Source organism: Megascapheus bottae, chromosome 8 (genome assembly GCF_031878675.1).
Source record: "Megascapheus bottae isolate mThoBot1 chromosome 8, mThoBot2.hap1, whole genome shotgun sequence".
In the NCBI taxonomy this organism is placed as follows: Eukaryota; Metazoa; Chordata; class Mammalia; order Rodentia; family Geomyidae; genus Megascapheus; species Megascapheus bottae.
In genome coordinates this window covers 65,634,020-65,650,613 of record NC_143516.1, presented here as the reverse complement: position 1 = coordinate 65,650,613, position 16,594 = coordinate 65,634,020, and the positions used below count along the sequence as shown (strand labels likewise).

The 16,594-nt window shown below is 36.6% G+C and overlaps 1 protein-coding gene across 2 annotated transcripts in view; it reads left to right on the top strand.

The window, feature by feature from the left end:
- The window catches only part of Mei4 (meiotic double-stranded break formation protein 4), a 159,641-nt gene that overhangs the window by 31,512 nt on the left and 111,535 nt on the right, over nucleotides 1-16,594 (top strand). For both annotated transcript variants that reach the window (XM_090337728.1, XM_090337729.1), the window contains one exon: nucleotides 5,621-5,866. In XM_090337728.1, coding sequence (XP_090193854.1) covers nucleotides 5,621-5,866 — 246 coding nt within the window. The remainder of the gene's footprint in view (nucleotides 1-5,620; nucleotides 5,867-16,594) is intronic.

Here is a 16,594-nt window from a genome sequence, read left to right as displayed (position 1 = left end):
CTGGCTTTTTGCTATGTATGTGGGGTACTGAGGAATCGAACCCGGGTCTTCATGCATGCTAGGCAAGCACTTTAACCACTAGGCCAAACTCCCGGCCCCTCTTACCCTTTTCTTTCCCACTCATTTCATCCTTCTTTCCTCTTTCCCTTCCTCTTCCCTTCCTCTCTCTCTTCCATTCTCTCTTCTTTCCTTCCTCTTTCTTTATTGTCACTGGAGTTTGAATTTTGAGACTATTTTCCAGGCAGGCATTCTACTGCTTAAGTCATGCCTTCAGCCATGTTAGTTTTAGTTTTTTTCTTTTTCATCAGATCTTGCATTTTTGCCCCAATCCTTCTATTTACATTTCTTATGTAGCTGGGAGATAGGTAGATTCTACCAATTGTCTAAGTTAAATTCTTTCAAGATTTTATCTAGACCCCATCGAAAATCTCTGTATTTCTGCCCACCGAGTAGCTAAAATGAAAAATATGTGTGAACTCTGCTGATCTTTCCAGTGTCTGCCTATTGAGTACCTGGAAATACAAATATGAGCTGCTGCGTCTAGTTCTTTTACTCACCATTTGTTTATTTGTTTGTTTGTTTTTCTGTTTATTGCCAGTCCTGGGCTTGAACTCAGTTCCTGAGCACTGTCCTTGGACTTTCTCAAAGCTAGAGCTCTACCAATTGAGCCTCAGCACCACTTCCAGCTTTTTTTTCTATGTATGTGGTACCGAGGAATTGAACCTCGGTCTTCACGCATGCTAGGCAAGCACTCTACCACTAGGCCAAACTCCCAGCCCCACCTTTTATTTTTTTAATTTAATTATTTTTTGTCAGTCTTAGGCCTTAAACTTATTGCCTGTGCACTGTTTTTGAGCTGTTTTGCTCAAAGCTAGTGCTCTACTACTTTGAGCTACAGAGCCATTTCTAGTTTGTTATCAGGTGGTTAACTGAAGATAAGAATTTCACAGATTTTCTGCCCAGGTTGGCTTTGAACTTTGAGCCTTCTGAATAGCTAGGATTACAGGCCTGAGCCACCAGTGCCTGGCTCCTCCTTTTTTAATTGGGTTATTTGTTTCCTTGCTGTTAGATTTTTTGAGGATTGGGTGTTTTAATCCATTACCATATCTATCTATCTATCTATCTATCTATCTATCTATCTATCTGTCTATTTGCAATTATTTCATCTCAAACTATAATCCACTGATTATTTGTGCATAAACTTTTAAGTGTGTTACAATCTCATTTATCTAGTTTTAAAATATCTTGCTTTTGTCTGTTTGTCTAGGATCATACTGAAAAAAGCCTTTACTATTTTGACTTGAATTTTGTATGTGTGATGAAATAGGATCTAATTTTATCTTCTGACAGTCCTATAATTTCAACGTTGAAAATATTGCATGAAGGTATTTCTGTAGAGTCAATACTAAAATGTTTTGGCATTTATTTATATATCATTTTATTCAATGTATATGTTTTATATTTACTGTGAAAATATGAGAACACTAAAAAATATAAACAAGAAAATAAGACCAACTCATATTCATTGACTACTTGATGGATTGTGTTGTGTATGTGTGAATAAATGATTTCTTTAACCTTATTTTCTTTCTTTCCTTTCATTTGTTTCCTCACTGTTCTTTGCTTCTTGTATCTTCTGACTCGGTATAAATTGTCTACCTCTGAATTTAATTTTTTTTCCACTGTACCTTACTATCTTATGTTTTACATTGCAGTAATGTTCAATGGTAATGTTTTTCCATATTTTTCAGTTTTTCAAAGTATTTCAGCTTAATTGCATGATATACCACAAATTAGTTTCTATTATTAGTTGTTTAGTCTAGTGATTGATTTTTGAGGGCAATCAAAATTATTTCCGTGAATATATTATGACACTATGTTTTATATTCAGCTCTGATCAATTCCTTAAGGTAACATCTTAGAAATTATATTACTGGGATAAGGGAAATAAATACCTTGAAATTGTTTGGGACATTTAAGGAGAGTATTCTCCTGAGTGTGCATCTACTTTAAACTCTCACCAGTGTTTTAAGAAGTAACTGTGGTTCTTTTTATCATAGAATTTTCATCAGTGTTCTTGCTGAGAAAGTAAGTTTAGATTCTGGGATTATAATTTCCCACAGTTTTGAAAGTTCAGAGCATTAAATAGTTGATCTCAAATTTGAGTTCAGGTGGGGACGGAACAATTGCAATAGACACAAATTGCAAAAGCAATGTTGCCAGAGTAGCATTCATTGTCTGACAGAAAATCTAAGGCTTATATAGAGTTTGATTTCATTTTTCTCCACAGCTCTTGATGGCTTTGCTGTGGTAAGGACTGCTCCCATGTGAAAAGCTAGAGAAATTCCATTTAAACTATTGCTTTGTTTTTAAAAGATGGTTAAAATTTTGCCTTTAAAACCATTAAGAATTCCAAAGCTAAATACCTTCATGGGGAACATTACATGTTCATTTAAGTTATTTATTATAATTATTTGAGTTTAAATTTGATTTTTAAAGACTTTCTGAAAGTTACTACTGATTTTCCCTCAATTTAACAGAGTGTATACTTAGGAAATTGTGGTGCTTTCTAATAGCAACAAATAATTCCGAGTCTCCAGATACCAACTGAGTGTCCATTAATTGAATTCTGACTCAAACTTACCTGGAGTCAGCATCCGATTCCTGAGGTTTAGGGGCTCAGTTCTACAACCCTGTCTCCTGGTTGGGTGCTTTTGCAGGGGAATCTAGTATAAAGTCTGAGATTTTGCATCCAATTAGTCAAGTTAGGCAATTTGCTAGGAAAAAGTGATACAACTAAGGAACGAAGTAGCCGGATGGAATAGGTACCTGGAACTACCTATGCAATCGATTATACAAATCATTCACTCTCTCTGAAGTATGCCATTCCTAACATCTTGGTATCCACCAGCTTAGAAATGCTGAAATCATTGTTGGGGTAATGTACAGAGGGTTACAGTTATACTCGTCAGATGGTGGGTGCATTATTTCTTGAACATTGATACCCCTTCTCATCTTTTTGTCCCCCTTTCCCTGCCCCTACCCCCTCCCAATCATCTTTGTGATTATTGTTCTTAATGTACTATGTGAAGTTATTTCTTTTCTCTTTTTTCCCCTTATCATTAATCTCATGTGGTTACCACATATCACTGTTACCTGGTATACTGTATATACATTTATTTGTTTATTTGAACTAGGGAAGGGAAGGGGTAAAATGCATCTTGATCAGCTTCACCCCCTGCATCATTCTCCCTCTGTCTCTTCAACCCCACCCATACCTTCAATTTATTTATATTATTTATAGTTTCATCAGGTAGGCACTGCAGAGTTGAGGGGGAAAATTTGTGGGAATTTCAAAGTTCAAGCTTCTAGTTGTAGGTGGGCTTACTCTGCGTTCTGAATATCCTAGAGATCTGCCAAGAATTAAGTCGCTTGAACCTACTACCACTAAGGAAATTTAGGAGCTTTGAGTCAGAAACCAGAAACAAATGTCAGATCCTTATTTCTTCTTATGCCACAGAAGTTAATATTTTCTTCCATAAAATTATAGGAGAAATAGAATTCTTTCTCTTGCAGATGGCAATTTGAGAATAGGTATGCTGTCTTAAAAGATATACATTTCTAAACATAATTCACTTTCTTTGTTTCTCTCCCTCTCTCCCCCCCCCACATACATTCAGAAACACAGAAAACAGTTACATATCAGAAAGTTGTCCGAGAACCCTGCTCTGCAGCTTGCACATGTTAGTTCCACATGTGTTATCAGTGTGATTTATACTTACAAGCCTGTGCTTAATATCTCTATTTGCAATCATTTTTATTAATTTGTGATACAGTTCTAATTAATGTTCAGAGGAGGGACTTAGCAATTGGTACAATCCAAAAGCCCTTTTTAATTGGATTTTATTCTGATAAGTGATATTTAGCATGGTTGACATTTAATAAATCTCTAAAATGACTTAAAATTCAGAACATTTAATCATTTAATTAAAACATCTCTGCAAGATTACAGAGATTGTTGTGTTTCATGAAACAGCTTATTTCTCTTGTACAAATAAACTGCTTCTGTTTTTGTAATCCTGTATTTCCACCATTCATAACTGAATGGGAAATTTTTCCCTCACAGAAGCACTGGTAAATAAACATAAATGGTAGAGGGAGGCCAGTCCTGGGCTTGAACTCAGGCCTGAGCAGTGACCTTGGTTTTTTTTTTTTCTCAAGGCTAAAACCCTGCCACTTGAGCCACAGCACCACTTCTGCCTTTTCCTATGTATGTGGTACTGAGATATCGAAGCCAGGTCTTTGTGCATGCTAGGCAAGCACTCTAGGCTTCTCTCCCCGACCCTAGGCCATACTCTTAGAAATGTTTGTAGACTCACTTCTGCAGAGAAGTTGATCCATGTGCCTGTTCTCTGCACTACAATGCTTTTCTGAGATGAATGAGTGTCAGAGTCCACTGCTCCCTTCCCTGACACAACAGATGGAGGATGCACCAGCAAGTGGAATGGTTGCTTTTATAATTCTAATTAGCATGTCTATCTTAATAGTTTGTAGTCTTTGGCGTACTTGCCAGCTGCAAAAGGTTAAAAAAGTGACAGTCTACTTTGATTTTGGAAATCGATTTTCTTTATAATTTTTTTTCATTATAACTCCATATGTGTTCATTGCTCAATCAGAAATTTTGGAGGAATGAGATCAAGCTCATGCATACTGAATGTTTCTGGATGATTCGACTATATGTGTCTGGTTCAAAACCACTAAATTAATTAATATGTATTTTCCATCCCAAGAGGTTCTCTAAATCAACTATTTTGAATATTAGTATACTTACACTGCCTTTGTGTTTATTTTCTTCTGCATACTTTTTAAAATATTTTTATTGTAATTAATAAAAGAGTTACATGATATTTGCCAGATAGAAGGTGCATTAATTCACATATATTGATACCCTTTCACATGTCTTGGTCCCCATTACCCTCCCCTCCATCCCCCCATCTTGGTTTTCCCCCCTTCCCTATCCAATTTCAAATAACCAAATACAAATAAATCCAATATATCAGATAACAAAGTGAGATACTGTAACAATATGAGATAACCAAGGGACAGCAAAAGAGATGAGAGATAACATAGTACATTAAGGACAACAATCATTCATTGTATGGCTTTTGTTTCAATATCCTGGAGGTCTTTTAATCTTCTGCATACTTTTGTTATACTATTTTTTTTTGTCTGTCATGGGGCTTGATCTCTGGGCCTGGGAACTGTCCCTGAGCTCTTCGGCCAAGGCTAGTGCCCTACCACTTGAGCCACAGCACCATTGCCAGTTTTCTGGCGGTTAATTGGAGGTAAGAGTCTCATTGACTTTTGTGACTGGGCTGACTTTGAACTTGGATCCTCAGAGCTCAGCCTCCTGAGTAGCTCAGATTACAGGCTTGAGCCACTGGTGCCTGGGTCTTATACTAATTTCAATTAAAGAGAATTGTTTTCTATTATTTGGTACAAAAATCATATTATCAAGTTACTAATTAGTGTTACTCAGCATAATTAGTTTTGCCCAAATAGAATGTACTGCAGAAGTTTAAAGGAATTTCTGTACATTTTTTTTCTTATTAAATGATAGGGATGGAAGCCAGAATGGATGGTCAAACATGGTATTTGAGAACCTCAAAAGTGGCTCTGGCCTTGGCAATTATCCGTTCAAAACCAGCAGACAAAAGCAGCAGAGAATATACAGAGCACCTGGCCACCTTGCTGTCTGAGGGGGAGTCCAACTGGAGACCAAAAGTGGAAGCCTTGGAAGCGGAAGTTCTGCAATTACGTCAGAAACTTCTTCTGAGTACCGTTTGTTTAGGATTGTTTAAGGATGGTAAGTAATTGAAGTCGCTTTTTGGTATTATGAAGTTGTACCTACAGATAAAACTAACAAAGAACGGTTATGTAGGTGGGGGTGTAAGGTTTGGAGATTGCAACATTTCAAGGGTGAGACAAGGGAGAGAAGGCGTTGTCCTCTTAAGGGAGCAGGTTCAAGTGCACTGTACACATGCACTGTTGACTTATTGGAGACACATTACCTTTTTGTTTGGGGTGTTATCAGGAAAACCAGATTACTTAATGTGTAGCTTATACTAAAATCTCAGTATTGCATAAGAAAAATAGAGATTCATTATTTGTAGCCGTATTTTGTCTCTATAGAATCTTAGTGATAGGTTCTTTGGATATAGCCTTTGAAAGAATTGCAAATATAAATTTGTTTTTCTTATTTTCCATACAATTGTAGATGACACAGATGTTAAAATTTCCAGTAACCCTAAATTATAGTGTTCATAAATGTCATGTTAAAAATATATTTTTTCAGCAAAGAGCCATTTATAACAGTGAAGTGGTATGTGTATTGCTTGTTTGTAAAATGAGTGTGTCTACCAAATAGTAAGACTCAGAGTGACTACTTGTACTGGGTACTTTCACTTACAATATCTATAAGACAAATTTTCACAAATCTTATAATTAAAATCAGTTTTACTCACACAGGAGTTGTTAGTGAAATATTTTAGCCCAAATGTTTGTTAACAATATGTCTTTCCATCTGTTAGGTACTGTTAAAAGGGAGACAAAATGAAAAAATAAAGGGAATTAGATTGATGAGAATATAAAGGAAAAAAAGTGGTTATTTAATAATGACTAATTTGGAAGATGGACATTCCTTGCTTTAACAAAACTCTAGTCCTAAAACCTCACAACTAGATTGTAGATGTGTTTGTGTCATTCAGTGTTTCTTTCTGGAATTTTTAGCTTACTTTATATGTTCACCTTACTCTGAATGTTGAGACAACATGATCTCAATAAATGTTGAATTGAATGCTTCTTGACAGAATGAGAGGCTAGAGAACTTAATTTACAGTATCAACTATCCATTGAAACAGCAGAACAATTCAAAACCAAATAAAGTAGAGTGGAAATGGCAAAGTTAACAACCAAGAAAGAATAATAAGGCTTATTCAATATTTTAGAAACTCAGCTATTTTTTTGAAACTCAACTGTTTCTTTATTCTGAGTTTCTGTAACTTCTTAACAAGGAATATGCTTCTTTATTATATTTGTTAAGGGACTATGCTGGGTAGAGAATGGGGAAATAGAACTTGATTTTAGAATTATGTATCATTTTTATTTTGCCTAAAGCTTACTAGTAGTTTCAAGAAAGAAGGTACAGAAAAGACAAAAAATAGGAAGGGATGGAGGGAAGAGGAAGAAGGAAGGAAGCCTAGCTATTCTGCCTTATATCCATCAATCCTTTTTGATGATGTGGAAGACACAAGTGTTTAGTTAACAGGCTCTAAAGTTCTCCAGTTTTACTTTGGCATAAGTGTGCTCATGTCAATGGGAATGCCATAAAAGCGCTAGACTTACTTTGCTATTATTGTTCTAAGTTAGGGAAGCCTAATTCTGGCCAAGGAAAGGGATAAAACAATCTTTTTAAGATTAAAATTTAACTATTTGAACAAAAAGAGGTCTATGAAAGTGGGCATATGCATGTATGTATGTATGTATGTATGTATGTATGTATGTGTGGCAGTACTATGGCTTGAATTCAGGGTCTCATATTATTGCTTAGCTTTTTCACTCAAGGCTAGGGCCACTACCCCTTGAACAATATCCCTGCTTCTCAGAGTGAGTACATTGTAACAAACAAACCCAAAATATTCTTTGTTTCTCTGTTGGGCATTGACATATATGATGCTTGGTAGCCATTTTCCAACTATGGGACCATACTGAAAAACATTGTAAATATGTTAAGGATCTTGAACTAGGATGTAAAAAACCTTAATCTTTTTTTGACATTGTTGAGTAGTCAAAACAAATCTAGGTATTTTGTTAGGATTTTTTTTTAATGTAGTCAATGGTCTCAGTCCTTATTAGGCATTTAGTTCCTTTTATCTGAGTATAGCTCAACTTCTCCAGTGAGGAAAGAATAGAGGCCATTAATGAATAGGAGATTTCTTTTTATGCAGACTTCCTGATTTACACGAGAGAAAATTGGAGATAAGAACTATGTTCTTTAATCTAGAAGAATATTATGATTGAAGATAGCTGCATATCTTGGCAAGGATTTCATCTAGGAGTTGATCTAGGTCAGAGTAGGTAGGTAAGAGAAATTCAATAGAGATTTGCCAAAAATGTGTTGGGGTTCTTACCCTAATTTTTGACAGGTTATTGAAAAGGATGGGTTGAAAGGAGCAGCATGTTTTTTAGTAGAAAATATTAATAAAACTTCATTAAGCAGGTAGGATTCAAATATAAAGGTTTGATGTGAGAGCAAGGAAGTGAATCTCAACATCTGCCATTGTACTTACATAGAATAATTTGTCATTCACAGGAAGGAAGTAGATAAATGAAGTGTTAGGATGTTCTTTTCTCCCTACAGTTTTAATTACTTTGTCTTGATAAATGATATATAAGCTACTAGATGAGCAAGAAGTTGCCTAGAGTATAAAGAAGGTAAGAAAGCCAACCAAATTAGTTTAGTGGATTGCATGCTTAGTAACCTCCACTAAACACTAGGCACTGACACAGAGGGCTTTGTTGGTAAATGGGCTGTAGCATGCAGAGCACCACAGTTGAGCTCTTCTAAGAGCTTATTACTATCTTTTCCAATGTTTTGTGTCCTGGCAAACAACTCATACAATGAAATCACTTCAGGAGCTTTTCAACCCTTGCAGCAGACATTTTTAAAATTTTTTCTCCTGCCCCCTATTATTACTTTCTTTCTTTCTTTCTTTCTTTCTTTCTTTCTTTCTTTCTTTCTTTCTTTCTTTCTTTCTTTCTCTCTTTCTCTCTCTCCCTCTCTCTCTCTCTCTCTCTCTCTCTCTCTCTCTCTCTCTCTCTCTCTCTCTTTCTTTCTTTCTGTCTTTCTTTCCTTTTATTATTTTGTTGGTTGTGAGGCTTGGACTGTGTCTGGGCACATTGTTCCTGAGCTCTTCAACTCAAGGCTACCACCATACCCTTGAGCCACAGCGCCACTTCCAGTTTTCTAGTGGTTAATTAGAGATAGTCTCATTATCTTTAGTGCCCAGGTTGTCTTTGAACCATGATCCTCAGATATCAGCCTCCTGTGTAGCTAGGATTAGAGGGGTGAGCCACCACACCCGTGTTAAAACATTATTTTTAGTGCTCTGTTACCTCCCTGGTTCATTGCCTTTCATCTTGTGTAAGTATGGATGCAGGAAAATGTTTTCCACTAGTCTGGTATCAGTAAAGGAACAGAGCAGAACATGAACTGCATGATGGCCTTCTGGGTTGAGCATTTATGGGGATGCTTTCTGTAGAACAGGCTGCCATTTTTCTTGGCTACTGCCACTCAGCCTTGGCCCATCTCTTTGTTCTCCTCCTTCTTTGCCAGACCAGGTACTAAGAAAGAAGCATTACAAACAGCTGCCTTATGGCCACAACCCTGGAGCTTAGTATTTATTAACTGGGGTACTCATTGTTTTTTGGATGCTAAAAGAGCATGGAGAATGGAAGTATAGGCATTTCCTTCTCAGTTTTTACACCAGCTCTTATAAATTGTCAATTTAACAATGATGAAAATTTGTCTGAAATTATGGTTAAAGTATATATGGATAATATACATAAATATTAGCAAATTTGTCCTTGATGAAATTGTGAAGACTCTAATTAAAAGTAGGTCTATAAGGGCCGGGAGTTTGGCCTAGTAGTAGAGTGCTTGCCTGGCATGCACGAAGACCCGGGTTCAATTCCTCGGTACCACATATATTGAAAAAAAGCCAGTAGTGATGCTGAGGCTCAAGTGGTAGAGCTCTATGCTTAAGAAAGTCCAGGGACAGTGCTCAGACCCTGAGTTCAAACCCAGGACTGGCAAAAAAAAAAGTAGGTCTATAGTTAGACATTAGGTATGTTTTCCTCATTTCATAAAATTGAATCAATATTCTAATAGTAGAAACCCATTGCTTACAAAGAAAATTAGTTAATTTGAAAAGAGCTTAAATTTTCAAATGTTTTTAATAGAGATAGGGTGAGAATTTAGTTCGATTATTATAACAGGTTCTGTCTCTGTAGAAATTATGAAAGAGGCAATCACTTATATTGCCAAAACCACTAAAGATACAGAGATAGGGTCTGAAAGAAGCAATAGAATTTGAGAGATTGGACATAGTATTAGAGATTGCACAGAATTCAGTACTCCTTTATTCATACTGTTCTTCTGGTTCAGGGATCTGAGTATGATTATTGGATACAACCATATTTTTGTGGTATGTATTAAGTTATATGTTGTAAGTGACTTCATCATGAGGTGTCCATGTCTGCATAGTATATTTTGATCATAATCACCCCTTTCATTACTCTTTATTATTCTCTTTGCCCACTCCCCTTTCCCTTCCCACTTTTCTTACCTTTTACTTTCAAGACCTGTTTTGGTATGTTTCTCTCTAACTTACATAAATAAAAGAAAGCATAAGGTATGTTTCTTTTGTTGTGGGACTAGCTTAGTTCAAATAACTTAATAGTCTACAGTACCATCCATTTTCCAGCAGTCTAATTTCTTTCTTCTTAATGATTGAATAAAACTCTACTAAGAACTTACACCATATTTTCATTATCTGTTCATCTGCACAACTATCTTCTTTTCAGAGGCTCTATTCTAGGACATCTCTTCACATGGGGTAGAATTTACTTTGTATGTGACTGGAATGTTTTCATTTCTTTTCATTCTTGGTTATGGTTTTTCAGTTAGACTCTACATGTTTATTTGGGTCTTTCTTAATTCATCCTATTTAAAATGTGTGTGTTTACTTGTAAGCATGGTGCTCCTACTCTAAATCATGCCCAGTCTTTAGTCTTCCTACTTACTTTAGGATGAAGTCCAAAAGCCTTAAGCTGGAGAACAAACTGATTCGCAATCTGGTGCTTGCTTCTTTATCCCAATTTATTTTAACTGTGTGTACCTTAGCATTCTGCACTGTGACACTAAATTTCTTGCACCTATTTGACTATTTTATTCTTGCTTAGCTCCAGGCTTCTACATGTAATTGTTTCAGTAGAACATGTTCCCTGGGTGCACACTGTTCTTTTTCCTGATGTAGCTCTAATAACCCCTCTACCTTCCCTGACACCTCCCTAGGCTCGATTTCATTTTCCTGCAGTGAGTACTCAAAATATTCTGCACTTTGCATCACATATATGAGCTAAATTACAATGGTTTAAACACTCTGTTATCTTTACTGAACCTAACCTCCACAAAGGAATATTTGTAGGAATTGTCACCACCGCTGTGTTCTTAGGGTTATTAGCACAATGTGTGTTATGGAAGATGTAGATTATAAATATTTGTTGAATAAATGCATTTAGACATGTAAGGTGTCCTTTCTGGAGATCTGTCTATATCAATCTAAATAAGATACAGAGCGTAATAGCCAGCATCCTAAAGAAGGAGATAGGACATACATTAGAGCAGGATGAGTGTCAGGGCTCAGTCCTTTAAAGCTGTACAGCATCCCCTAAGGTCTAATAAAAGTAGAAAACATGAAGATTACATGACAGTGTTATCTTAGGTGCTTGGGACAAAAGGTAAACCTAATCATAATACTTTCAGATTCTTAGGTCTTTTGCTCAGTCAACTTGGTTTCATATTTGAATCATGCTACGTATAGCATATTTATTTACTTTTATTGTTTGGGGAGGCTGAGAATTGCTTCCAACTCCCTTCATATGCTGAGCTCATGGGTTCAGCTGTACTTTCATGCTTGTGCAAATCTTAATATTCTTAAATTTAGGATTATTTTAGTTGTGCTAATCTTAATCTGTTCCTTCCCTCCTTCCCTCCCTCCTTCTTCTCTCTTTTCTCTTTCTTTCTTTCTTTCTTTCTTTCTTTCGTTCTTTTGTTCTTTCGTTCTTTCTTTCTCTTTTTTCTATTTCTCTTTTCCCTCTCTCTCTCTCTCTCTCTTTCTCTCTCTCTTTTTCTCTTTCTCTCTCTCCCTTCCTTCCTTCCTTCCTTCCTTCCTTCCTTCCTTCCTTCCTTCCTTCCTTCCTTCCTTCCTTCCCTCCCTCCCTCCCTCCCTCACTCCTTTCCCTTCCCTTCCCTTCCCTTCCCTTCCCTTCTCCCTCCCTCCCTCCCTCCCTCCCTCCCTCCCTCCCTCCCTCCCTCCCTCCCTCCCTCTCTCTCTCTCTCTCTCTCTCTCTCTCTCTCTTTCTTTCTTTCTTTCTTTCTTTCTTTCTTTCTTTCTTTCTTTCACGGGTACTAGGGTTAGAATTTAGGGCCTTTCACTTACTTGGCTTGTTTGCTCACCTGGGGTCTACCACTTGCAGACTTTGCTGGTTATTTTAGAGATGAAGTCTCTGAGACTTTTCTGTCTCTTCTGGTGCCTTAAGATCTTCTAGATCTTAATCTCCTTCCTGAGTAGCTAGGATTACAAACTTATGTCACCAGTGCCTGCCTCTGTTTTTTTTAAATATATTTTTTATTGTAATTAATAGAAGGGTTACATGATATTTGCCAGATAAATGGTGCCTTAATTCCCACACATTGATACCCTTTCACATGTCATGGTCCCCATTTCCCTCCCCCCTACCCCATCCCTCATCTTGTTTTCCCCTGTTCCCTATCCAATTTCAGATAACCAAATACAAATATATCCGATATATCAGGTAACAAAGTGACATAGTGTAACAATATGAGATAACCAAGGGACAGTAGAAGTGATGAGAGATAACATAGTACCTTAATAACAGCAATCATTAATTATATGGCTTATGTTTACATCATATTTTAAATGACAAGTTTAACAAACAATAGTTCAAGGAGAGAATCTCTAATTACATTCTCTGGGACTTAGTCTTTAGAACTTAATCAAAATTAGGATAATGGTTTGTATGTCATAGAAACATATCAGTTTATGAAATAAAACATTATGATTATAGAGTCATAGGTTTTTTGTCTATTTATTTATGTTTGTATTTCCATTACCATGTCCATTGCTTTGGGTATGCAGTTATTGAGTCCTCGCTCTTATACACTTTGGATTTAATAACTGCATATTAAGGCTACCATGCGCCTTTTGTTCCTTAGGTCTTGACTTGTCTCACTCAGCATGATTCGCTCTAGATTCATCCACTTCCCTGCGAATGCCATTATTTTATCTTATCTGTTGGCTATGTAGAATTCCTTTGTGTATATATACCACATTTTCTGTATCCATTCATCTGCAGTAGGGCATCTGGGTTGTTTCCATTACCTGGCTATTGTGAATAGTGCAGAGATGAACATAGTTGAGCAGGTGTCTTTATAATATCCTGGGTCATGCTGTTCAGGATAGATGCCCAGAAGTGGTATGGCGGGATCATTGGGAAGGTCTATTTTCAGTTCTTTAAGGAACCTCCACATTGCTTTCCAGAGTGGCTGAACTAGTTTACAATCCCACCAGCAGTGCAGTAGGGTTCTATTTTCTCCACAACCCCGCCAGCAACTGTCATTGTCTGAGTTCAAAACCTTGGCCATTCTTGTTGGGGTAAGGTGGTATCTTAGGGTTGTTTTTATTTGCATTTCCTTTATGACCATAGATGATGAACATTTTCTCATATGTTTTTCTGCCATTTTAATCTCTTCTGATAGGTCTCTCTTTAGTTCCCTTGCCCATTTAGTGAATGGTTTATTGGGTTTTCGGGGGATTAGTTTCTTGAGTTCCTTTTAGATACTGGATATTAAGCATTTGTCAGATGTATTGTTGGTGAATATCTTTTCCCAGTTGGTTGGCTGTCTCTCTACTTTTGCAACTATGTTTTTATCTGTACAGAAACTTTTTATTTTTAGGTAGTCCCATTTATCGAGTCTCTCTCCAATCTGTTGTGATCCTGGGATTCTGTTCAGGAATCTGTTGCCTGTGCCTATGAGTTCCAGTGTCTCTCTTACATTATCATGTAGCAATTCACGGTTTCTAGTCTGACGTTGAGGTCTTTGATCCACTTTGAGTTAATGCTTGTGCATGGCGAAAGGCTAGGGTCAATTTTTAGTTTTCTGCATGTGGCTGCCCAGTTTTGCCAGCACCAATAATTGAATAGACTGTGTTTGTTCCATTGTATATCTTTGGCTCCTTTGTCAAATAGAAGTTGCCTATAGGTATATGGTTCTATTTCTGGGTCTTCTATTCTGTTCCACTGATCTTCTGGTCTGTTTTTGTGCCAGTACCAAGCAGTTGTTGTTACTATGGCTCTATAGTAGAGTTTGAAGTCTGGTATTGTAATACCACCAGCATTGCTCTTTTTGCCTAGAATTGTTTTGGCTATTCTGGGTCTTTCCTTGTTCCATATGAATCTTTGGATTATATCTTCAATTTCTGTAAAGAATGTCTTTGGGATTTTGATGGGGATTGCATTGAATTTGTACATCAGTTTTGGCAGTGTAGCCATTTTCACTATGTTGATTCTCCCTAGCCCTGAGCATGGGATGTCTTTCCATTTCCTGGTGTCATCTTTAATTTCTTTCATTAGGCTTTTATAATTTTCATTGAATAATTCCTTTACTTCTTTGGTTAAGTATATTCTTAAGTATTTTATTCTTTTGGGGGCTATTGTGAATGGGATCATTTTGCCTCTGATTTTGAAATTTAAGATTATATTAGAAATCTAAATACTCTTATGAGGATTTTAGATGTAACATTTGGGTCCAAGGTATCCTGAAATTTGTCTTTTTTTAGCATAAATTCAATGTGATGTGAGCAAAATTTAGGTAAATAGGTCTAAAATTTACTTTTAAGCTGGAAAATGTGTACTATCCTCCTGTAATCAAACCCAAAATTGAAATCAGATAAGCTAGATAAATGTAGTAGGCAGGAAATGTTTCACTTGAATAGAAACAATTTAAAACTTAAAACAAGAAAAGCTGCTTTTTTAAGGAACACCTGAAAAAGGGCATGGTATATACAACACTAGAAAAATATGTATATATATTCATAAATATATAGAGATAGGTCCTCTAAAAGCAGAATGGGGCAGCAGGTTTCCTAACAGGGAGCACCCCTTGGCTTCTCTCTCCAGGCTCCTCCCTGTCTGTTCGCCAGGGTGATGGACAGAGGCCTGACATTGACACAGCTCTTTTAGGGGCAGGGCCTAAGGAATTACACATTTTGAATGCTCCCTGCAAATACCACCCTTCAGTTAATACATTTGTATACACATGCATAAAACAGCTATATGTTTACTTCTACATTTATAAATTAGTTCTAGCTTCCACATATGAGAAAAAAGAAGAATCCTTTGTTTTGCTGGGTTCTTTTTTAAGAACCATCTTTGGGGTTTTGTTTTGCATTCCTACTTCAACTCTTGCCTTGAACATGAAGAATTTAAAATCATCATTAAATGGTTAAATAAATAATAGCAAATAGATTTGTATTCCTGTAGAATCTTAGAACAGTATCTTCCTTTAAGCAAATGCCTTGATTTAAGGTATTTGCTTAGATATTTCCTTACTTGGGCATATAGCAAAATTTCAGTACCACCTGCATTGGTATCAGTGGACACTTGTTAGAAAAAATATTCTTAGAAGGAAAACATGGAAACAAAGGAAGGGTACATAGTTAAGCAAGTCACCATCCTCACATACCCAACTCATTACAGTTGGGTTACAATGTTTAGAAGGCAGTGGCATAAGGAGTGAACTTTAAGAGTGGTGTAGTGTTCTCTTACCTACTAGCTCTGTTCCAAGTCCCTAAATTTCACGTCTTTTGCCTGGAAATGCCTTACCTCCATCAGAACTCAGACCAAGTAGCCTAAAGCCTGGCTTGTGCAGCTGTTCCAAGGATTGGCCTCACCTACCTCCAGCAGCTGTACTGGAGCTTAATACATCATGGACTTGGGCTTCACTGGAGAGCCCAGAGCCCAACCAGTTTATAGAGAACTGTGGCTCTAAAAGCTAATGGTGGAAGAGAAACTTAAGGCAACAGAAAACAGATTTCTCTGTGCTAAACATCAGAGGAGTATACCTGGTAGTAGGACAAGGCCCAGCCTGCCCATACCTTCTCTTAGCAAGAAGTTGGACTCATTGGTTATGTTTGGCTCTGTTTTGGGCCCATCAGTTGCCTTGTTCTTTGTGGGTCTCCCCTCTTTCTTTTGTAGTTTCTAAAATACTCTGTATTTCTTTGTAGAAATAATACAGTGCTCTCTTACTCTGTTATTTCCCATGCTTTCCTTCCTACTCCCTGTATTTCTATTTTATTGCTTTTCCCACCCTCAACCTTTCTATTACATTTTAGTCCCTACAATTTTAATAATAGTTGAGCTACCTATTTGTTCCTTAAAGCCCAAGTTACATTCCTTTATCATAGCCCTTTCAGCAAGGTAGACTACAAAGTTTACCTATAAAAATTTAATTGCTTAAGTGGGGACAAAAACATGAGAAGGGGTATCAATGTGTGAGAATGTAAATGTAAACCCTTTATATATTACCCTGACAATATAAAAATAATAAAAAATTTAAAAAGTATAATTACTTTCCTAGGAGCAGTCTGGTAAAAAGAATAAAAATCAGGAAAGCAACCTAATTCACAATAACCTAAAAAATATCAGATACTTAAGAATAAATGTAACAAAT